We start from the raw sequence: 24,000 nt of genomic DNA on the forward strand, positions 1-24,000 counted from the left end.
AAAAGTTAAAAATGATATAAAATGAGTGAATTGAAGTTTACATTAGAATGTATTTGATAAAACACATTGAAATATGTCAGGAATATGGAGTCTACCTGTGAATCAATGACTGAAGAAAACATGAATATTCACAGATAAGTATGGAAAAAAAAAAATTCTCGAGAATGAACGACCTTGAATGATCTCGCATTAATCTGCCTTTACTTTTTAACCACATTTTTCTGCACTGTGATGTTCCTTTAGGCTCTGTGCATTTGGTACGGCAGCACAGTTTTATCATAATGTAATGACACATGTTCTAATAAATTATAGGATTAATCTGAGGTCTTTATTCCCCACCTGACCATGACTTACAGCACAAGTTGTTTTCCAGTCCTCTGCTGTGAAATGAAGATTTGGAAACTAAGTAAAGTGAACTCTCTGACATACAGGATGTAAACATGTATGCCAAATATGATTTCTTCTCTTAAACAGTCCTTTGTGAGCATTATTTAAACAGGTGTTTACAAGTCTAGTAAGTGACTGTACATACTGAAGTAACAATTTGTTTTTATAACGACTTTAAATATTAGCATCTCCTTTTTCTGGAGTGAAAAACCTGTTATGCCATATGGGGCTGTTTTTTTTTTTTTTTAACATTTAACACTTCCTCTAATATTTTCTAACATCAGATTTTAGCCAGATTTTTCATATTTCAGTCAGATATTTTTAACAGAAGATTAGTTTAGCTTTCCTTTCAGGGCATTATTAGCTGGCTCAAGCCCATGTGTGTCATAAAGTGTACATTACACTACATGTTTATATTGCAATAAAAGCAGCGTAGTGCAATGATGTGCTGCAAAGGTCAGCTTCAAACGTTGCAGTTTGGATCAATCAAAAATCATCTTTTCGGGGCGGGTAAGAAAAACACAGTGTGCATTCTTTTATTCTTTCTTATTTTTCATATTTTTCTTGTTGAGGCGAAGGCAAAGAAAACAGTTCTTAAATCACTTATAAAGAAAGCATAAAAAAGGATAAAAATGAATTTGAGAGGCCCTGCAGGACTTGGTCTTTTGAGCTCTGCAAATTCCAGGCTGTCCTTCAAGGTTTATCTTTGCATTAAATTGGGAACGACTGTCATAATAAAAAAAAAACCATCTCTGAATAAAAACTATTTATATCCACTAAAATCTGTTCATGCCTGTTCACCCACCTCCCCTCCTAGATTAAAGCAGGAGATAGATGTGTTGTATTTTTTAAGCTTAAGTGAGTGTTTGTTACAGCTGCTGCAAGAAAAACCCTGCTAAGCAGTATTGTTTTTTGCAGCACACGAGGCACGGTCTCATCCCCTTAGTTTGAGTAATGAAGTTCATCACATGTTTCACCCCATGAGGACATCAGAGAATAACTACACTCATTGAAGAAAGAAATGTCAAGCGTGAAACAAGACTTTCTGTGGGTTACGATGTTTCACAGAACAACTTCAGCCATTCACAAGCCTTTTTCGTGGCTTTTATCTGAGTGTACGTGAGGCCAATCTCGCTGTCTCCCAGAGCTAAAGCCGAGCCTATTACTGCCTCTATCTGCCAGCCTGGCCTCTTTGTCCTTGTTTCTTTCAGTGGTTCAGCCTGGTGAGATCATCAGCCCCGCTGTTGTGCCAGTGTCAGTAGAGTAAATGCCTCAATCGCAGAAAGGCCTGTGCTGTATCATCTTACCTTGTTCCCAGCTAACTTTTCGCAAGCTCAGAGTTACTCCACATGTATTAGACACTCTCTCTCTCACAAACGCACATGCAAACACACACACTTTGCACAGACCTCATTTAAACTCCAGATTAAAGCCATTGTATTACACATGACTGTGCAAAGCCCCCTCAGCCGCAGTCTCACACCTTTCATCTGCATCAGTGGCTCCAAGGTACATCTTGAAATCTCTCGTCTCCATCTCCATCAATTCATTTGAACGCTTTGTATTACTTTTCTTTGTGAATTCAGTAAAAACAACAGCTGTCAGCATTGGCACATATTTTGAATTGCATATAAGTAAACAGAGTGTAGTCTTACTTTATTAGTAGCCACATCATCTGTGTAGTTTGAAAACTTGTTGTGAAATGACTTTATCGTCTAACTTATCCAATCATAATCTGATATATAGAACCTTTTGTCTCAATGACAGCTCAGTTGCTGTCCACCAACTATTTATAACACATAAAAGACTCATGCTGTTGAACTAGAGTCACACTGAAACACGGACAGAAGCTCTTACCCAAGCTGCGAAACTGCTTTCCGTCTGTCATCAACACTTGCTTATCCTCTTCAGCGCCACAGCTGACATTTGTCTAGAGGTGTGGTATACGCTGAACACGGCTGACGCCAGTGGTCACGCTCACGCTCCTGTGGGCATTTTAGTGTCACACTCATTGAACTGTGGATGGAACATGTGGGCTCAGAAGGCTTGAAGTCATGCTGGCCCGAGCTGCTAGAAATCAAACATGGAGTTGTTTTTAGGATAATCTATTCCCACAGTGCTGATTGCACGGAAGCCGTAGGTCAGTTTGGGATTTGTCCTGAATAATGCTGACCTTGCCACCGGTGGCACAGAGATTTGATTCCCGGTAGTCCTCTGACTTGTTCAAACAATAAGAGCTTATTTAGATCACACGTGGAGCAGCAGCAAAGCGACAGTGTCGTAGCTACAATGGCAGCCTCGAGGAGGGTGCAGCTAAAATTATGCTTTCCAAATGCTACGTGAACAAGCGTACTCCTGTCGCTCCTACTTTTGTATTTCATTCCTGTTTCCAGCCTACATCCTGACAGCTGAATTGAGCATACTTTTATAGTCTCATCAACATGCTTGACGTACACATAGTTGATATTTGTTTCAGTCACCCTGCAAGTCTTTACAAGCCATTAGTGGTTTGCAAAAACATTTCCACATATCTCCAGAGAAGAATTATTTTAGCTTTCACTGGATTTCCGTGGATTTATACTTTGTAGTGAAGTTCATCACAGGGATGTGAAAAGTAGTACTCAAAGATAGCCTTTGCTCATTTTTGTTAGCATGCAGTATCTTGTTTTTCTGCCTCTTCAGGTAAAAGTGTGGTCAGCAGGGAAATCACTTCAGTATAGAGAATTCAGGGAATGAGAAAAAGGCTTTTCTGAATGAATTCTGTCTCTTTTGTCTTTGTGTTTCTTTCTGCAGCATCTTATTTGCGGACATTGAGGGTTTCACCAGTCTGGCATCGCAGTGCACAGCACAGGAGCTGGTGATGACTCTCAATGAACTGTTCGCCCGCTTTGACAAGCTGGCAGCGGTAAGGATGCAATCACTTGCATGTATATGTAAAGAGCTGTGCAAAAGTCTTTTGCTAGGAAAATGAGAAATAGCTGCAGTGATTCATTGGAAACGTGTGCAAGCATACATGGAAGTATAATATATATATAATATGTAAGGTCCTACAAAGCTGAACCCACAGTGGGGCTCATTGCCTGATTGTTGGTGAATGCAGCCAAAGTGCTCCGTCTCATCTGATGTCTCTTCGTCTGTTTGTGTGTGTTTAGCTCACCCTCACCTCTGACTGAACAGACACTGACCTGCAGGTTTTTATGTGTAAACAACACAGAGAGGAAAGATAGCCGTGTAATCTGGGTGATAGCCTTAAACAGCTCCTGCCTGTGTTGTTGCAAAATATGAAGAATAAAAATGTAAAATATAGCAGGACAGATAAATGCATCAATGCACACTTCCTATAGGTATGATAAAAGAAAAAAGTTTCTTTCATTTTGAGGACAGTTTAAATGTATCCAAATTACAAATCTGAAAACAGTAAAGAACTTAGAAAAGCACTGATATTAATTAACGGCTAATTCATTTCTTCTCGGCAATCAGACAGGACCTTCTATTAATTTCGCTTTAAGGAGACAAGAAGCGATGAGAGGATATGTAGTTTTCATCTAAGGATGTCTCATACAGATGCTACACTTTGACATAAAAATAACTGAGGCCCCTGAAGCTCCCGTTGGAGCTGGGGCTTTTTCATTTGGCGTGTTTGATTCCTCTGTGCACTTCTTGCTCGCATTCTCTGTAAGAAAGAGGAGCTAAGGTATGAAAAAGAGATGCATGTGAGGTCAGGGGGAAAATGTCTGTGTAACGAAAGGCCCAGTGGGTGTTAATTCTGAAAATATTTGCCCTTATTCTTTTATCTGATATTTGTTAGTGGTCAGACAAACCTGACTCCAATTTCATTATCCTGAAGTACAAAACTACATTTGTGAAAGTGGATCATTTCAGTAATGCAGTAAAAGAATGATATACAAAGAGGGGGAAATCATTTTTGGGATAATTTTGACGATGTAAGTTTGGTCACTGACAAAGAAAGGAACAGCCCATTATATTTGAGTAGACAGAATATCAACCAGAAAATTCCCTCAGTCTCAAAAAAAGGTGAAAGTGCTGCTGTCAGATTAAATCAAAATCGAGCTCTTCAGCATCAACCTGACCCACTGTGTTTGCAGCAAGAGAAATGCTGAATATGACCCACAGAACACTATCCCCACAGTCAAGCACAGAGGTGGAAACATTATGCTTCGTACTGTTTTTCCTGCTAAGAATACAGGACGACGTCATCGCACGGAGGGCCCAGCGGACGGGGCCATGTACCGTAAAATCTTGGATGAGATCACTGAAGATGGGTCGTGGATGAGTCTTCCAGCATGACCCAAAGTGACTCAAAGCGTACCATGGCAACAGTGGAGTGGCTAAAGATGGTCATAGGGTGGCCGAGCGAGTCTTCAGACCTCAGTTCTAAAGTAAATTGTGGAGCTAAAGCTTCCAGTTGCCAAGCAGCAACCAAGAAATTTAAAGGATTTAGAATATTTCTGTAAAAAGGAGTCAGCCAAAAACCGTCCTCTGTGCAAACCTGGCGACCAACTACAAGAAATGTCTGACTGCTGTGCTTGTCAACAAGGATTTCTCCACCAAGTTTTGCTTGGGGATCAAATACTTATTTTATATAATGTACTTTTTTTCTGGATTTTTGGTTGATATTCTGTCACTCTCTATGAAAATGAAGCTACAACAAAAATTGGAGACTGTTTATTTATTTGTAAGCAAGCAAACTTACAAATTCAGCGGGGGATCAAATTATTATTTCCTCCACTGTTTAAATACTGTGAAAGCAAAAGTTTCAAAATTTCCCAGCTTCCCCAAAGTGTCCCCAGCGATGCAGTAGGACACTCATACATTCTCTGGTTAACGTATTACTAAAATATTGGTGGTATAGCGCTTAACAGCATAGTTCTTATTTTTCAGGTCTGTATTCACCACAATATTTCTAAGCGCGTGGACACAAAGGAGGTCCTGATACAGAAAACTCAGAACAAATCAAATGCAACTGCAGCCCTCGTGCTCAGTGATCACAGTGTTCCATTAAAAATGAATGAAGCTTTCAGAGAAAAGCATCAGCTTTGATGCTGCCGGTGCAGGCAAGTTCTAACAGAGACTGAATACTCATACTTTTCTGCAGCTGGCCTGAAAATCATTATCGATTTGGTCAGTTTGGTTACAGGTGCAAGAACTGCATGTATGTGTAGTCCACAGTATTTAGACACCAGGAATTAGTAAAGTAACCTTAGAGGCAGTTGGAAAAGGTCATTAAATACATAGTGAATGCTGCTGTGAACACAGACGTGAGCGCAGAGTTCCAGTGTTTAGAAAGCACACCATAACATCTGTTTTATGTCTGAACCACAGTTTCATAGACGGCACATTCAGGAACATTGATTTTTCTTTTTTCTTAGACAAAAACATCTTTGTTTTTTCAGCTAAACCTCAATATATACCATTTGTTTCTAAAAGGGGAAAAGTTAATTAATATTTCATAGTGAAACGCCAATAACGGCATTATATACCAGACAGGTTGCAACTGACACTTTTAGGTCCATGCCAGAGGTACCTTGTGTCTCTGCAAACACACAAAGACACACACACAGCCGCACGTATTCTCTTTCTGTGCTTCTTACACAGTGGAGCTCATTGTAGTTTCTCAGTCCCATGTGCTAGAGCGATACTCAGGTGGCCATCACGAGACACTATATTCTCCTATGCCTTTAGGATCAACAGACAAACACATGCACACACAAAAACAAACACACACACTGTTAAATGATTCTAAAAGTTTTAAGGCAAATGCGAGGCATCTATACTTGGTTATTGTGGAATTCCTAGTTTCTGAACTCTGTGGAATACCAGGATTTCTGCATTCATTTAATAAAAGAGGATTTAGGAAAATTGACATAAGTGTTGGAATGACAAATAGATAATTTTTTGAAAGCAACTGACTCCTAGTCTCAATAATTGTCTCAATAAACATGTGGATCAAAGCCTTGTCAGGCAAGTTGTTACAATAAGTTTTGCCAAAAGAAAAAAATTCTCAATCTCAGGCTATTTCTTCTTTCATCTAGTTTCATTGTTTTGTTTAGTTTTAGCTCTAAAAATCTTGGCGTGAACTTTACATAGCATTGTAGGGGAAGCAGGGGAGAAGAATAAAAACAAGGACTAAAAGCCAAACACCATCAGAAATGTGTACTAAAACATTTTGGTATCATCACATCACAAATTTACAAAAGATAGTTGGGCAGATTTACAAACTACAAACAAAATCTTCGAAAGTGTAAAGCATAGAGGAAGGGTCATCATGGTTTGAGGCTAATTTCTTTCCTCGGGGAGTGCAATCACATGAAAGCAAACTGATATTAAGATTTTTATTTTTATTTATTTATTTATTCTGTCAGGGCAGCAGGCCATCACCCAAAGCTTAACAAATCAAGAGAAAGAAAAGGATAATTTGTGGAAAATCTGATCTTGATCTAAATCCAGTGGAATGATTTAAAGATGACTGTTGAATGTCAAAAGAAACAAACAAAATCATCACTGTGCAGTTTCCACAGGAAACAGCCGGTGGACTTTTTTTTACCCGTGCTGTCCAAATTCTAAAGATGTCTAAAAGATGAACTTTTGGGATTTTATTAGTTTGATCACATTGATTTTGTCAGTTTTTGTTTCACTAATGAAAAATAGATCACATTTATAATAATGCACAAGTCCCAGTAAGGGGATGAAGAAATTGAGTACCAGGTTTTCATAGCTTCTAATAAGTTCATGAATATACAAACAAAACATTGAGCTGAACTCTGGTAAAAAGTTTTATATTTAGGATTAAGTAGGAAATTATTCAAATCAAATCAAATCAAATCAAATCACTTTTATTGTCACATCACATGTGCAGGCACACTGGCACAGCACATGCGAGTGAAATTCTTGTGTGCGAGCCCCACAAGCAACAGAGATGTGCAAACACAACAACACAAACGAGCAAAATACAAGAATGGCCAACCTGAAACTAATAAATATATGTACAATATATAATAGTGTATGCATTTCTGGATGTGTATACTAAATATTTTCGTGTGTGTGTGTGTGTGTGTGTGTGTGTGTGTGTATACATATTTTTACAAATTAAATAGTAAAAAAAAAAAAAAACAAACAATAATAATAATAATAATAATAATAATAATAATAATAATAATAATAATAAAATATATAAAATATACAGAGTTGAATATGTGCAAAACAAGTGGCATTTATATACAGTGTGGAGTGCATAATGTTGAAGTTCCAGTAGTGAAGCTGAGGTGTCTATGACGTGTTCAGCAGTCTGATGGCCTGGTGGAAGAAGCTGTCTCTCAGTCTGCTGGTACGGGATTCTATCAGTGGAACAATAACTTTAAAAATCATTAGTTTATTCAACAGCAGAAAAGGAAGTCTTTTGTTATTTGTTATAATTTATCAGTCATATGACTGAGGTATTTTGTCCACTGAACTGCAAGATACTATAGTAAGGTGAAAGATGAAGAGAGGATATCATAAGGTGGATCCAGTTATAGCTGTGTGTCTTTGTTTCACTGGCTCCCAAAGGTCTCCCACCATCAGTGAATTGCATAAAAGTGAAGTAACTCTAAAACCCATTGCAATAACATCTTTATTTTCTAGGATACCTCTCCAGTAAGTTGCTCTTTCTTGTGCTCATGCTTCCCGTGACAGGAGAACCACTGTCTGCGGATCAAGATTTTGGGAGACTGCTACTACTGCGTGTCTGGTCTGCCGGAGGCGAGGGCCGACCACGCCCACTGCTGTGTGGAGATGGGGCTGGACATGATAGAGGCTATCTCGTAAGTTGCCCCCTGACTGTAACAAGGCATCTGTGGCTGTAATTAAAATGCTTAAATATGTGCACATAGCAGACAGAGGTGGGGCAAATGAATAAATGGATGATTTCCAGATGCAGTTTTAGTTATATTTGATGTTCCATGTACACAAGACGAGTCATTTACAAGTTTCTGACCACTTATAAAATGTGTTCAATGTGCTGCCCATTGTGTTGGATTGTCAATGCAACCCTCTTCTCCCACTCTTCACACACTGATAGCAACACCGCAGGAGAAATGCCAGCACAGGCCGTAGTTTCAGGTGCTGCACATCTCGTATCTTCACACCATAGACTATTGCCTTCAGATGACCCCAAAGATAAAAGTCTAAGGGGTCAGATCGGGAGACCTTGGGGGCCATTCAACTGGCCCACGACGACCAATCCACTTTCCAGGAAACTGTTCATCTAGGAATGCTCGGACCTGGCACCCATAATGTGGTGGTGCACCATCTTGCTGGAAAAACTCAGGGAACGTGCCAGCTTCAGTGCATAAAGAGGGAAACACATCATCATGTAGCAATTTCAAATATCCAGTGGCCTTGAGGTTTCCATTGATGAAGAATGGACCCACTATCGTTGTACCCCATATACCACACCAAACCATCTCTTTTGTTGTTCCAACAGTCTTGGAGGGATCCATCCAATGTGGGTTAGTGTCAGACCAATAGCGGTGGTTTTGTTTGTGAACTTCACCATTCACATAAAAGTTTGCCTCATCACTGAACAAAATCTTCTGCATGAACTGAGGGTCCTGTTCCAATTTTTGTTTTGCCCATTCTGCAAATTCTGTGCGCCGATCTGGGTCATCCTCGTTGAGATGCTGCAGTAGCTGGAGTTTGTAAGGGTGCCATTTGTGAGTAGCTAATATCCGCCGAAGGGATGATCGACTAATGCCACTCTCCAGTGACATGCGGCGAGTGCTACGCTGTGGGCTCTTGCTGAATGAAGCTAGGACAGCCACTGATGTTTCTTCATTAGTGACAGTTTTCTTGCATCCACATTTTGGCAAATCCAACACTGAACCAGTTTCACAAAACTTAGCAAGCAGTTTGCTAACTGTAGCATGGGAGATGGGTGGTCTCGTAGGGTGTCTTGCATTGAAATCTGCTGCAATGACCTGTTTACTGCGTTCACCAGATATCAACACGATTTCGATCCGCTCCTCACGTGTTAACCTCTTCGACATGTCAATGGCTGTGAACAAAGAGAAACTTGTAAATAACTCATGAACGAATAAAGTTACGTTGAAACCAAGCACACCATTGTTTTTCTTGTGACATTACCAATAAGTTTGATGTGTCACATGGCCCTCTTCCTATTGAAGAAACAAAAGCTGTATCCAAGATGGCCGACTTCTAAATGGCCACCATGGTCACCACCCATCTTGAGGAGTTTGCCCCCTCACATATACTAATGTGCCACAAACAGGACTTTAATATCACCAACCATTCCCATGTTATTACGGTGTATCCATATAAATGGCCCACCCTGTACTTTGCCACATATGAAAGCAGTAATGAATAACATCACTTTATTTCCAGAAACCATTAAAAACAGTTTGTGACCATGTTGTCAGCTGTTGTCAGTGCCTCTTTGCAACTTCACAGTCAGAAATATTCTCTGTCAGTTTTTAAGATGATTATTGTTGAGTCAGATTAATAATCCTCGGATTAGGCTAAATGTCTGTGGTTGTCCTTCTTGTTGCAGAAAAATTAAATACATTTGCTGTTAAAGAGCAATTTCACCCAAATCACATAATTTTCATTTTCTTCGTAGCATGTAACCTTGATTTCAGTTTTATGCAGGCATTCGTTTATGAAAGTTATGATTCCCAAAGTGTTGGATGACATATATGGACATTTATGAGTTTACGGACAACTCTGTCAAAACGATCCAGTATGCATGTAGGGATTAAAATGATGAAACAGGAAGTTGCTTGCAAGAAAAAGCAGAGATATAAGATGCACTGGAAAAAAAGGTGATCCCTGGGATACCCTAACATCAACACACTGGTGACGAAAAAGCTTAACTTGTAAATTATCTCTTAAAAATGCTATCTGTTTTTATTTGCAGGCTGGTACGGGAGGTGACTGGGGTAAACGTCAACATGCGAGTGGGCATCCACAGTGGCAGAGTGCACTGTGGGGTGCTGGGGCTCAGGAAGTGGCAGTTTGATGTCTGGTCCAACGATGTCACGCTAGCAAATCAGATGGAAGCTGGGGGCAAAGCAGGGTATGTCTCTCCAATGATATTCAAGTTCAGACTGCCCTACTCTAAAAAAAGTTGGGATGTTGTGTAAAACTTAAAGAAGAAAAATAATTGAATCATCTGCAAATGTGATAAACCTGTTTATGTTGAGAAAATGTGGCATGTGCCAAAGTATTAGTTCATTTAACATTTGTTAGGAGCAAAACGTCTAAAAGAAATTTACCACTGTGTAGCATCCCCTCTTCTTTTAACAACCGTCTGGGAACTGAGGAGGACCAGCTGGAGTTTTACCGGCAGAGATTAAGTATTTGGAACTGAGTGCTGATAACAAGGTGGAGGGTTCCTCTCCTCTTTAGCCGAGAGGATGTGGTGTCACTGTTTTCCTAAGAGAATTTCAAATTTTGATTCACCCGACCACAGAACAGTTTTCCGTTTCGTCTCAGTACATTTTTAAGAGAAGACAGCAGTGTTTCTGGATGTTCATATGTGGCTTCTTCTTTGCGTAAAAACACTTTAGCAAGCATGTATCAACGGGACGGGTAACAATGCCTCCTAAGCCCATGCAGTGATTTCATGGTTACAACTTATTGCACATCGCTGAAGCTTTGCTCATCCTCACTTCTGAGAAACTCTGAAGATGTTCTTTGATAACCAGCTGTTGCTTTTTAGTAACACTTACATTTTCAGCGTTTTTGTTTCCCCCGCTCCAACTTATTTTGAGATGTTTAATGAAAAATGTGCTAATATTTTTCACGTTTAAAATATCTCAATTTAAACATTTAATGTTTTATATTTTCCACTATCAACAAAAGCTGGGTTTGCCAAATAGAGTTGTAACCAATTTTGCTAAAACTGTTATATTTAACAGCCCACAGAGTTGTAGATATGAATATACAGTGTCTGAATAATCAATGTGTGTGTGTGTGTGTGTGTGTGTGTGTGTGTGTGTGTGTGTGTGTGTGTGTGTGGTTCTCATTTTAGGCGCATCCATATAACTAAAGCCACTCTGAATTACCTGAATGGGGACTATGATGTGGAACCGGGAACAGGAGGAGAAAGAAATGCCTACCTGAAGAAGCACAACATAGAAACCTACCTCATTGTGGGCTGCAGTCAGAAAAGGGTATTTCACTTATTACTGTTTATAGTACAACTATATACATCAAAAATACATTAAAGTGATTTAAAGTGGCATTAACTGATTATTAAACACGAGGGGGCAGAAAAGAAACTCTGTGAGCTGTAATTTATGGCTTATAGTGGGACACATTATTGTTTATTCTTATGGCTCTTATGTCTTTTTACTCCTGTTTGACATTTAGTAGCTGCAGAATTTTTCAATAATAATTTTAAATTTCAAGGAAACCCATTGTTGACCTATATAATATAATAAATTAGCCTGACACGATTTAAAGATGAGGTCGAGGGTCAACAGCACACGTCTGTCAAGGTTGAAAAAGTATAATGTAACATCCCAGCATTCCACTGAATCACCGTATGTGACATTTCTCTAAATCACAGAATCTGAAAAACTGATCGTTTTATCGTCTGTGTTATAAACCGGGAATCTGTTTCACCCAAGAGTGAGCTCGTCTCTGCTTCGCTGCGTGAGCTCAAGTTTGTTTATGACCAGACTTTTATCAGCTGTCTGTCCTCCAGCATCATCACAAGCTGCGACTATAGATAGCATATCATGTGAAGTGATATTGTCTTCTTATTTTGCTGCTCATTGCTGGGAGACAGAAGGAAGATTGTGCAGTCTAATTATTTTGGTTACTTTTATCTTTTCTTTCTTTTTTTTGTGAATACATCCTAAAGCCAGGATGCAGATCTAGAAATAAAAGTAAAAAGAAATAAAATGACTACAGATTACCATCTCAGGAAACCAGCTTTTAACACAACACCAGAAGGAGAAAAGGAATATTTTTCATCAGTGTAACAGTTTTACACTTGGTGGATGTTTTTACTTCTTCTTCTGCATTTAGGAGAAGATTACCCTCTGATATTTTTCTGATATATATTTGACCTGGGCCACTTCCATGTGTGCACAAATACAATATGGTTTTGTCTCCTGTGTGATGTCAGTCCAGGTCATGTAACTGTTACATCAGCCGCCTCATCTGAATGTCTTGCCACGAGAGTCTCGTTGAAATTGGCTGTCGGACGTAGTTAAAAGTGGCCCTCGACATTTGAAATATTTGGATGAAATCTTTGTCGGTGAAGCCATTCACATTATGATCCCACCACTCCTGGCTCGAACTCCAACATACACACACACACACACACACACACACACACACACACACACACACACACACACACACACACACACACACACACACCTCTTTGTACCAAAGTAGCGGCTATTATGCTACAAAGACCCATAATGAAAAATGAGGCTCTCTTTTCCTCCCCTGCCCTTCATCCTTATCATCATCTGCTTACAAATTTGCTGACGTCCCCTGTTCATTTCTTTTATTTTTTCTTATTTTACTTGTTTATTATTAACAAGGATAATGTGCATTGTTATAAATGTATCAGAGTTAGCAAGGGCTAATCTAAAACAATTCCAATAATCAACTGTGACCAAACACAGAGAACGTCATGTGACACTCAACGTTGCTAAAAGGATTTGCTCATCTGCCTTCATATTTTCCTTTCTTAATCCATAGGGTTTAAATATGATGTGGACCAACCGTTGCAGCTGTAACAGGAAGGCTTTCCACAAGGAGTGTGCTTATTTTTGCATTTAAATACTCTGGGAATACCGTAAAAAGAGGGTTTATTTTATGTTCCCCCATCCTCAGATAGTGTCAGACAAACAAACCTACATCAACCAAATAAAATCATTCAGCACTGGACGCGCTTAGCTTGACACAGCTACTTCCTAATTCAGGAGCAAGGCTCGATTTTTGATGATTTGTCCCATTTAATTGCTTTTTTTTTTTTAGAAACCGATTGCATGGAATTCCCAGATTCACCACTTTCATTCACAAACTGGTAGCAGATGACTCCATCTTAAGGCAACATTCATGGCAGGTTTTGGTGACAGTGTTGGCACGACTGATAATCATGCCAGCACTGTGAGATAACGTTATCTTATTGGATAGAAGAGATATTCACAAGTATATAATTTGCAGTTGATAAAAGGTGATAAATCCTAATATATGTTATATATAATTCTCGCAAAATGTGTGAACTTGTATGTGTAAATTTTATTTCTAAAACCTGTCTTTGCTTTTTCTGTCTTACAGAAAGAGGAAAAGGCCATGATTGCCAAAATGAACCGGCAGAGGACCAACTCTGTCACCCACAACAGTGGACACTGGACCGACCGTCCCTTTTACAACCATTTAGGTGGAAACCAGATCTCCAAAGATTTGAAGAGGATGGTAAGACAAGATTTTTTTAAACAAATGTTTATCGATAGATTAAAAGCATTCTAATGGTCTGCTTTGTAGTGCTGCTGTTTTTGGTGTTGTTGGAGTGCTAAAGCCAGGTGACTCTCCTGCCAATATCACATCTTGGCTCTCATTTGGTGATGAAGCCAACCTGTTGTTAATACAATAATCCTGAGATCTGCAGTCCTGGTAAGCAGCAGCTCACTTTGCCTCTCACACCTTACCCCTGGATCCGAGAGGCTCTCAGGAGCACTCGTGCAAGGGGGACAACAGCAACATGTAGGCGGCCGCAGTTAAGTGGGAAATGTAGCAACGGCAGAGAGATGGAACCTCACCGAGACTGATTGTTATTTACGTACCGTTGCACTTCCTGCTGAGCCGAGCCTGCATGTAGTGACTCACTTGGCGAATGGATGCACCTATGCCTGTTTTTCTTATATCCCCAATCCACTCACCTCTCACTGTATCTATGGCAGGAAAGAGGACGATGAAGTCCAGGCAACATGTGCGCTGTTATATATTGGGGAAATGGATTCTGTTCTACACGCTTTATTTTGAAATTGGTAATATTCACAAAAAGTATCTATTAAAAGGTGAATCCCATCATTTTTTTCACATCAAGAGCAATTTTCTCTCAGATCAGATCAGAACAGCTTGTAATTATGTTATCATGTGAAAAGCGGTTAAATATCTTGCAAAGCAAATCTGGTTTTCCCGCAATAACAAGTTAATGATTTCATTGACATGAGGAATGAAAAGGGTTGTTTCTTCCCTGTGCTGTTATCCTCATGGGCCATGCATATAATTAGCCTATTATTGACGTGCATCAGGCTGATTAATCTCTACTCCACTTAAAAGTAGCAGCGTGTGTTTTATTCTTGCTGAGCCTTCTCACCTTTGTAATACAGAAAATTCGGTGTTGATCTAATCTATCAATTGTAGCACCCCGGAGAACAAACCCGTACTTAGTCCCTGAATCAAACAGCCAGGTCGTCTTCACGGCTACCAAGCTGTCCGCACGTATCTCGTGATCACAAGAAGCAAAACGGGTTTATTTTTTTCTTGTAATATCTTGCTATGCTTGGGAACATCTCAGAGAGAGAACGAGATCTGCCTTTTCTTTTAGTTCCACATAACAAGATGAATCAATCTGATAACCACAACAGAAAAGATAACAGCAAGCACAGCTTTTTTTTCTGCTTCTGTAGTTTTCTCATCCTATTAAGTCCTGCTCAGCTCGTGGCATCATCAATGAACTGCACTTTTGTAATGGAAAGGCTGCTTTACAGTTGTAGTTTGCCGTTTGTTGCAAATCTTTTAGCTTTCAGTGGGATATTTTTATTCACTTCCAATGCAGGAAAATCAAAATCTGGACATAAGGAAGTACTGAACTCAGTGTTATAGAGATGCACGACTAAAAAACAAGAATACCACTTTAATGGTTGATGTCAGACATATAGAATGAAAACAGATACACATATTTTATAATATTTAGGTCATGTTATAGGTAGGTTGAGCACATTTTATAAAAGTTATTTTGGATCGATCTGTCTACTAAATGAGTGTAATGTCAGGTTGTGAGTACAGCCAGACAGAACAATAAGCTTACCTCTCTCGTGAATATACAAACACCCTTTTCTACATCTTAGTTCTTTGTAACAATCCCACTCTGACCAAAGCATTGGAAACAACTTGGGGTTCAGCATCTGGACCGAGGCAATGCACAGGAGAGTTCGCCAGGTACAGAGAGAACATGCAAACTCCCCATTGACCGTTTTAACCAGTGTGCTTTTATTTTGAAAGAAACATCAGTTCTGCTTTAAAACAATTACTTTTCATTAAAAAAAACTGTCTGCACAGTTAAGTATTACTTTCTGTATTTTTATGTGACCCACAGGGGGCTCTGTAGCTGACTTGGAGCTCTGTGTAGCATAAATGCTACAACAAGTGTGCACATAAAAAAAGAAACAACATCAAATTAATGCTGCATTGATTGGATCCTTCTGGCACTTAGAGCTAAGGCTGCTCAGAACAAAAATCATCTTATCTCTCATCGTCCTGGATGACTACGTTCAATTACTCGTCCTGACATCACATCAGCAGCTGCGTTGTTTTTCTTTCCTAATATCAGATGAGTGTGTCACCAAAGTCCTGTAAAAGTTTGCAGAAACACGAACGCTTTGACATCAACTTTATTTGCTGCGGCTCTGCCTTCCTTCATTGTCAGCCTCTGTTTTCTTTCTGCCTATTACTCTCTCACCCCATATCTTCATATCTCCATAGTCTTCATTAATCACAGCAAGCTCTGGAGCGAGCTTTGAAACAGAGCTGTAAAGAATAAGGAATCAAATATGCACAGAGAGCATGAGGGAGGGTTTTTATATGACCGGGAGGAAACCTGGTTATGTCTGTCAGACACAGAATGGACTTTGGAGGTATTCAGGATTTTACACATGTACTTCTACTCCTGCTGCCCATTCAGCCTCTTGCTTTTGCAAACAGGAAGCAGTGGAGCAGGCAGGAATGCAAATAATTTCGTTTTTACCTTTCACTTTTTCCTATTTGATTTTTTTCCCCCCTTACTTTCATGCAGGGGTTAGCTGTGCTGAATATTTCTTCAGCATAGTCATTTGTGTGTTTTGCCACAAGAGGGAGGTAGAGCAATTTGAATATCTGCAAGCTGGTATTCTGTAATGCTGTAATATGGCCAAATAGTTTAATGACAGTGACAATCTGAACATAGTACAAACTGAGTAACAAAATATGAGTAATGTGACTTCATAATGAAAAACAGTTTAAAAAATATATTGCATTTTTTTCCATGACACAGCACACTGTATCGTTTTGCAGGACAGTTCACCCAAAGTGTTAAAGTTGTGTGCTTTGCATCTGTTTGTTTATAGACATATTCTATCTTTGCATTTCAGTTGAAAAAGGGGTGAAAATAACATTTGAAACTCGTCTTGTTTACCTCTGCTCGACAACAAAGCCTCCACTTCTTACATCTTTCTTATTTTGCTCATTCTGTTGGTTTATCTCTGCTGAAAAACTCAAAACCTACCAAAAATGTTTAATTTCACGTCAATCATAGCCGTCATTTCTCGCCGTCATTTCTCGCCGAATAGAGCTGACAGTGGGTGAACGGTGCAAATCTTGAGCTGAGTTAGATGCAAATGTCTTTTATTCAGTTCATACCTGAAGTGATCTGGGTGATTTTTTTCTTTCCCCCCCGTGTCTGCTGGTTTCCAGCCACAGCGAACCTTTCCCTGTAAGCGTATTTTTCATTTGGCTCAGGGTAATTATTATGTCATCAGGCCCCCAATAGCTGTCTAATGGCAGCGTTGCGGTTGCTCATTATTTGTGAAGTTAAATTGAACAAGCTTCAATCAGAGGAATGATGATAGGCTGAGGCTCCTTAATGTAGTTTGAAAAGGAAAATTAGAAAATTAAAATAATTTGTGGCAAGGTTCAACCAAAGCAATAACCGCCTCTAAGCGGTGTATATAAATCCCGAAAATCACAGGAAGGATCTAAACCACTGTAGTGATATAACTCGTCCGAAGGGTGGGTGTGGGGTGTGTGTGTGTGTGATGGGGGGTTGTTGTTGCTGAGGTACCTTTCATTAGCTGAAGATGTCTTGGGAGATTGCTTGGGCTGTTATCTATGAAGTCTCTGAAAAAATTGTTCTAAATCACCGTCAGAACAGCCAGAGCATACACTGATCGTCAAGCAGTTTAGTCCAAACATTGCAGAATGACAGATATTTAATGTAGAATGACAACTTCTAAATATTGCAGAACATTGGATGTTTTTGCTTTGTTATTCATTTTATCATTTTAAAAATGCTTTCATTGAGTGAATCACCAGATATGTTGATGTGATTGTTCTGAGTTGTATTAAAAGAGCGTTTAGCTGTAAAGAAAAAGAAAGCAGAACCAATCTGGTTTGAAAAGATTAAACACCTTTACCACGCGCTGCTCTAAAAATCCTATTTCCTGTTGTCCTTTCTCTCTTGCAGGGCTTTGAAGACCCCAAAGACAAGTGAGTAGTGACTCATTGTGCTTGTTGTTTTGTCTGTGTGCCACCTTAGAGGATTTGTTCTTGCTTTGCCCAAGACGATAGGCAATGATCCTGAAAATGAGCTGAAAGAGAAGAAGAAGCACTTTGAAACACAAATTTGATTGTCACTGGTCATTTTAACTGGAAAGTCAGAATAAATGGCATAATAATAAGATGATGTGCAAGATCTTTGATTTGTATGAGAGTCAGTGTCCAGGTAAAGGATCAGTTTAAATTAAAATGTTTCGGGGGGGTTTTCAATTCGGTTTTGCCAGAGTGCCAAATCATAACAGTCACCTTAAGGCATATTATATTGTAAGGTAAAGACCCTACAATAATACAGAGATAACCTTAACAATCAAACAATCCCGTATGCAAGTACTAGGCGACAGTGGGAAGGAAAAACTCCCTTGTAATAGGAAGAACCAGGCTCAGTTCAGTTTTCAACATGTTGGAGGTTCAAAGTGAAAATTAGGGCAGTTTTGTATGGAAGAGGTAATGCAGGAGTCTGCATTTGCACTTTAACCCTTTATCATGCAGCTGTAGCTTGAATATGTGTTGTGTACACAGCTAAGATAATAAAAAAGTGTGCCAGCGTCCATCAATATATGAACTTATCAGAGCTTGGTGGTTGCAATCACAGTTTTAAGCATCATTGATCGATAAGTCATCTAACGTTTCTTGGAGGGCAGGTTAAACGTGTTCCAGGATCACTTCTAGCAGATGAATGCTTGCAGTTGTCGTATAATCCACCTGCATGAGTGCTAGTGTCTAAATTCTGATTCTCTCCATGAGTCTTTTGCTGCTGGACAGAGTTTATGTTCTTAATGTGTTGCAGTATCAACTGTTTCATCCAAGATTTACAAAAAAAAAAAGGGCAGAGGAAGGGATATTTAAGCCAAAGGCTCTCAGTGATCAAAGAGGAGCTGTCGTTTATGGAGAAGCTGTCCTCCTCTTCTCCTCCAAATAGTTCTGTATATGTGAGTTTGTTCTGAGCTGCAGCATCCAAGCCTCTGCCTCTGCCGCGGGCTACAGCACAGATCTTACTTCTTATGCAGACTGACAGGTTTTTAGAGTCGAGAGGAAGTACATGCTGGGTTTTTCGTCAACTGCTACACTGGATACGATGTCACAGCTCAGTTTGGAAATCTGTTTCCATCTGTCTTAAAATCAGTGAATGTAACGTATATTAAGACTTGACATTGTAGAGACAAACCAATCCTTTCTTTCTGATTTGTTGAGGCCTCAAATGCCACCGATCAGAGCTACAGTACAGCACTGAAACTGACAAGTGTTTAAAGACAAAACCTTTAAAGTTAGACATGTCTACACAAAATATTCCAATTAACTACTTAACAACTCCTAAAATTCTGCCTCCAATTGCTCAACTTCTGGGTATTGTTAAATCCAAACACAGTGTTCCAGACTAACCGTCAAATGCATTTTATATGTAGGTGAATCTGCGTTTTGCAGATTTAGTGATTGTTTTTAGACAAATTGTCTCATCTGACTGTTCAAGTTTGAGGGCTGCAGTGATCTTTCAGGTCAGAGGTGTGAAAAATCTCCCTGACTTCTCAGTTTCTTCCATCGTTTTCACACTTAATGTTAATATTGGACAAAGATAACCCAAAGAAATAAAAAAAAATACAGTTTTTAAATGATAAGTTCAATTATTAAGGGAAAAAAGCTATCCAACTCTACCTGACAATACGTGAAAAAGCAGTTGCTGCTTAAACCCAATAACTGGTTGTGCCAGCCTTGGCAGCAAGAACTGCAATCATGCATTTGCAATAACTGGCAATGAGTCTTTCATACTGCTGTGGAAGAATGTTGGCTCACTCTTCTTTGCAGAATTATTTTAATTCAGCCAGGAGAGTTTGAGCATGATTGACCTGTTTAAGGTTATGCCAAAGCATCTCAATCAGATTTAAGTGCAGATTTTGACTGGGCCTAGGTTTATGCCGGCTGTAATGGGACTCAAAGCTTCCAAGAAGTTCAAATTTTCTCTCATCAGTCCACAGAATCTTTTCCCAAAAGCCTTTGGGATCATCAAGACGATTTTTGATAAATGTGAGATGAGTCTTTGTTTCCATTTTGATCAGCAGCTGTTTACTTCTTGGGACTCTCCCATGGGTGCTATTTTTGTCTTGTCTCTTTGTCATTGTGAATCATGAACTCTGACCTTTAGATGTTTTTAACATGGTGTTCTGGGTTCTTTAATGAGCTCTCGGATGAGTTGCCTATGTGCTCTTGGAGTAATTTTGTTAGGCTGGCCTCTCCTGGGAAGCTTCACCACTGTTTCCATGTTCTCATTTTCAGTGTTGGGAAGGTTACTTTTAAAATGTATTCCATTACAGATTACATGCCCCAAAATGTATTCTGTAACGTATTCCGTTACGTTACTCATTGAGAGTAACGTACTCTGAATACTTTGGATTACTTAATATATTATCATGCTGTTTACAACTACATGAATGTGATTTATTACTATTACTGAAGGTCCGCGGCTCCGAACCATAGTAAAGGGACCTCTGGTGTTGGGCTCGTAGCCGAAAAATAGCTTTACTTTGTTGTCTGGGTCAACTTTGCTAGCGAGAGACAGAGAGAGGCGTTGAAAGGCTGCTCCAACGGAACTTATTGTTTTGGAGGAAAACATGAACACAGCGTACAGTCGAGTCTTAATAGCTTACTTACAACTGGGCTCGTCAGGCACTCTTCATGGCTACAGTGGTTATTATTATATTTACATGCTTCCAGCTCCCGTTTCTGCTACGATAACTACTTTTCCACTCTCCTTTTTCTCCCTCCTCGCGCTCACAGACACATAACGGGTATGGCAGTCCATTCTCCCTGCAGCACTGAAATGTGACTACACTGCCCATGATGCTACATTCTTTAGGGCTATGTCTGTAACACTCTACCTTTTAGCTTAGCACAACAAAAACAACAAAAAGGCGCTCTCTCACCCAGGAAACACACAGTCACAGAGAGAGAGAGAGCGTCACCCTGTAACCATGGTAACCGTAACGCTGCCGCCTGGAACAACAGAACGTAGCTGTCAAACAAAACCCAAACAGTCCCGACCCGCGACAATATGAAACAGGAAAGTACCGCTGTGTAATCCATTTATTTCAACAAAGTAACTGTATTCTGAATACCACCTTTATAAACGGTAACTGTAGCGGAATACAGTTACTCATATTTTGTATTTTAAATACGTAACGGCGGTACATGTATTCCGTTACTCCCCAACACTGCTCATTTTTTGAATAATGCCTCTCACTGTGGTTCACTTGAGTCCCAAACCTTTGAAATAGCCTTGTAGTCCTTTGCAGACTGATGGATGACAATCACTTACTTATCTGTTCTTGAGTTTCTTTAGACTGTGGCATGATTGTGTTGCCATTTTTTAAGATCTCTGAGTCTGCCTCACTTTGTCAAACAGGGATTTCTTAATTCTTCAGGTCTTGTAGTAATCAGGCCTTGAATTGAATTGAAGTCAACTTTCAAAAAAAAGCTTATCTCTGATCATCAAACTAATTTGATGATGTATGCAAAAAAAAGCCCCTAAGAAATCAGATCGCAGCACTGTGTATGATTTCCTATTTGCAGCTACACCTCAGGTTACAGTGGGTTGTTAAGGTGACCCTCGAACAGTTTTAGTAAACTTCTGTTTAGTCAATAGTTATTAAGAAAGTCTTTTGGCTTGATTTTCAGACAAGTTCTTTAAGAAAGCAGTGGATCAAAAAGTTTAGCTGCAGTAAAGCCAAACAGTCTTTGTTGACTCGGCATGAAATGTAAATGTCAATCAGTCTCCTCTTGTTTTATTCAGGCATTTTATTTTCAGAAACACACAGGAAAACCTAAACCCAGAGGACGAGGTGGATGAGTTTCTGGGCCGGGCCATCGACGCGCGCAGCATCGACCGTCTGCGCTCGGAACACGTCAAGAAATTCCTGCTCACCTTTAGAGAGCCTGACCTGGAGAAAAAGGTTAGACGCACACACACGCGGACACACAAAGTCCAACTGCCAATATAGCAAAAGATAATTGGCCGTGACAAGCAATCTTCTTTGTGCAAAAAGCTCTCTCTTTTTCGGTCCCTCTGGGAAGTCACTCAAAAGCAAAGTATAACACAGAAAGAGAGGAAGCAGGGGTTTAAATGGAGAAGAGAAACTGCTTCAGACAGTGAATGGCAGGCTGAGAAGAGGTTTGCAGCTGGGTTGTTATAAAAGGAATTTGGGAGGAAAAAGGGAAAAAGAGTTTTTGCTTCGTGTACGGTGAAAGCGAGATCTGAAGGAATTTTGGAGAGCCTCCGGTTCCATGTCTGTCAGACCACTTCTGCCTTTAGGCTCGTGTACAATCTTTAAATCCTGTTGATCCACAGTTTGATTTTGAGGCACAGCAATATCTCCAAGCTTGGAGAAACAAGTTTCTCTTGGCCATACAGAAGGAGTATTTCAACTTAGAGTTTATCCAGTAAAATAAACTTTTTGCAGGATAGCAGCTGAGTAGCCGCTGCACATGCCAGGCACAGATCAGTTGGTAAGATTTCTTTCATTTTTAAGGATCGTAAGTAGTTTTTTGATATCGGGATATGGTTTTCTTTTCAGCTGTAAAACGCCAATAACCAATTTTTTTTTCTTTTTTAAACTTCAACAAACATCACGAAACAATCTTTTCAGCTTTGAAATATCAATACTCACTTGAAAACCTCACTGTCTTTCAGCCATTGTTCTCGCATACGAAAGTCTAAGTCAGAATTTACGTCTGCATGAACAAATTATGCCTGTGCTCTGCAGGCTCGTGAGAATCAACTGTTCAAACTCTTGTCATATTTTTACATTTTGTTGTCTTTATTTTTCTAATTTTTTATTGACTGGTTCAAAGCTTGAGTATTTCAAGCTCTTGCTTTCTAATTTCAAATGGGATTTCAAAGCAGCCTCAAATCTTGACGGAGTTAAATGTCATCTGCGCTAAATGTCAGCCGTTCCCAGATTCTCCGAATGAAGAGGAAGTATTTAGAGAAATAAATAAAAGTTGAGGCTTACACTAGTTAAACCCATGTCAAGTGTGAACTCGTCATTTTTGTGATTTATGTCTGACTCGAGTACAGCTCTGCTACAAGCGTCTGTGGTGTTGACGTACTCGTTCCAGAATACCCGGAGAGACATAATTGAGTCAGACTTTTCATACTTTTTTATCTTGTTGGTTGTTTTGTATGTTTTTCACCCCTCATGCCGTCAGAGGGACAGAATGTAAGAAAAGTCTGTGTCACTGAACTGCTGTCTCCTTCCCTCCTGCAGTACTCCAAACAGGTGGACTCCAGGTTTGGGGCTTATGTGGCCTGCGCCTCCCTCGTCTTTCTCTTCATCTGCTTCATCCAGATTGTCATCGTGCCACCGTGAGTCAACACTTGGAAATAATACACAGACAGGACCGTGGAAGTTTGAGATTTACTTCACAACTTTGAAAAGTTTACTCTGATTACAGTTTAAACAACTGTAGCTCAAATGTATGAAATAAATAATAGGCTGCCAGATCTTAAAGAATTTCTTGGTGTTGCCCTGTATAGTAAATCTGAGATGTTCTAATTTGAGGTGTGCCATCACCTCCTCCACCCAGCGTTTATGGGATGGCGGTGTTGCCTTTATCCAGTTGAATAGAATCAATCTCCTAGCCAACAATGAGGTGAATAAATGTATGAAATAAATAAGTGCAGAGTACACAAAGTGAGTTTAAACGGCCACACGATTCATTTATATATTAAAATCAGATAAACTTTTAGGACTAGAACTTTGGAGAAAGAGCACTTCTTACTAAAGGTTTTTCTTAATATACATAAAAGATAATGTGGGGGTGGGACGGGGTAATCAATATTCCTTTTGGTCTAAATGCAGTTTTTAATAATGCAGCACAATTTTAATATTCATTGCAAATTATTTTGTGAACTTCATGGCCATGGGCTTTGGACCCCCGGCGTCTCCAAGGCCTAGTTTGAGAACTACTGCTTTACACAATCAAAATTGGGTAGGTCAACATTTGCCACTTTATTAGGTACACCTGTTCAGCTGCTTGTTAATGCAA

At 39.6% G+C, this 24,000-nt stretch overlaps 1 protein-coding gene across 2 annotated transcripts in view; it reads left to right on the forward strand.

Annotated features, from left to right (window-relative positions):
- The window catches only part of adcy5 (adenylate cyclase 5), a 90,687-nt gene that overhangs the window by 53,486 nt on the left and 13,201 nt on the right, over positions 1–24,000 (forward strand). The window contains exons 4-11 of one of the 2 annotated variants that reach the window (XM_040034784.1): positions 3,181–3,292; positions 8,080–8,207; positions 10,319–10,477; positions 11,435–11,576; positions 13,708–13,845; positions 17,873–17,895; positions 21,746–21,905; positions 23,220–23,317. In XM_040034784.1, the coding sequence (XP_039890718.1) occupies positions 3,181–3,292; positions 8,080–8,207; positions 10,319–10,477; positions 11,435–11,576; positions 13,708–13,845; positions 17,873–17,895; positions 21,746–21,905; positions 23,220–23,317 (960 nt within the window). The remainder of the gene's footprint in view (positions 1–3,180; positions 3,293–8,079; positions 8,208–10,318; positions 10,478–11,434; positions 11,577–13,707; positions 13,846–17,872; positions 17,896–21,745; positions 21,906–23,219; positions 23,318–24,000) is intronic. The other variant, XM_040034786.1, reaches the window with a different exon arrangement.

This window comes from Simochromis diagramma, unplaced genomic scaffold, assembly GCF_900408965.1.
Source record: "Simochromis diagramma unplaced genomic scaffold, fSimDia1.1 OVJJ01000091.1, whole genome shotgun sequence".
Taxonomy (NCBI): Eukaryota; Metazoa; Chordata; class Actinopteri; order Cichliformes; family Cichlidae; genus Simochromis; species Simochromis diagramma.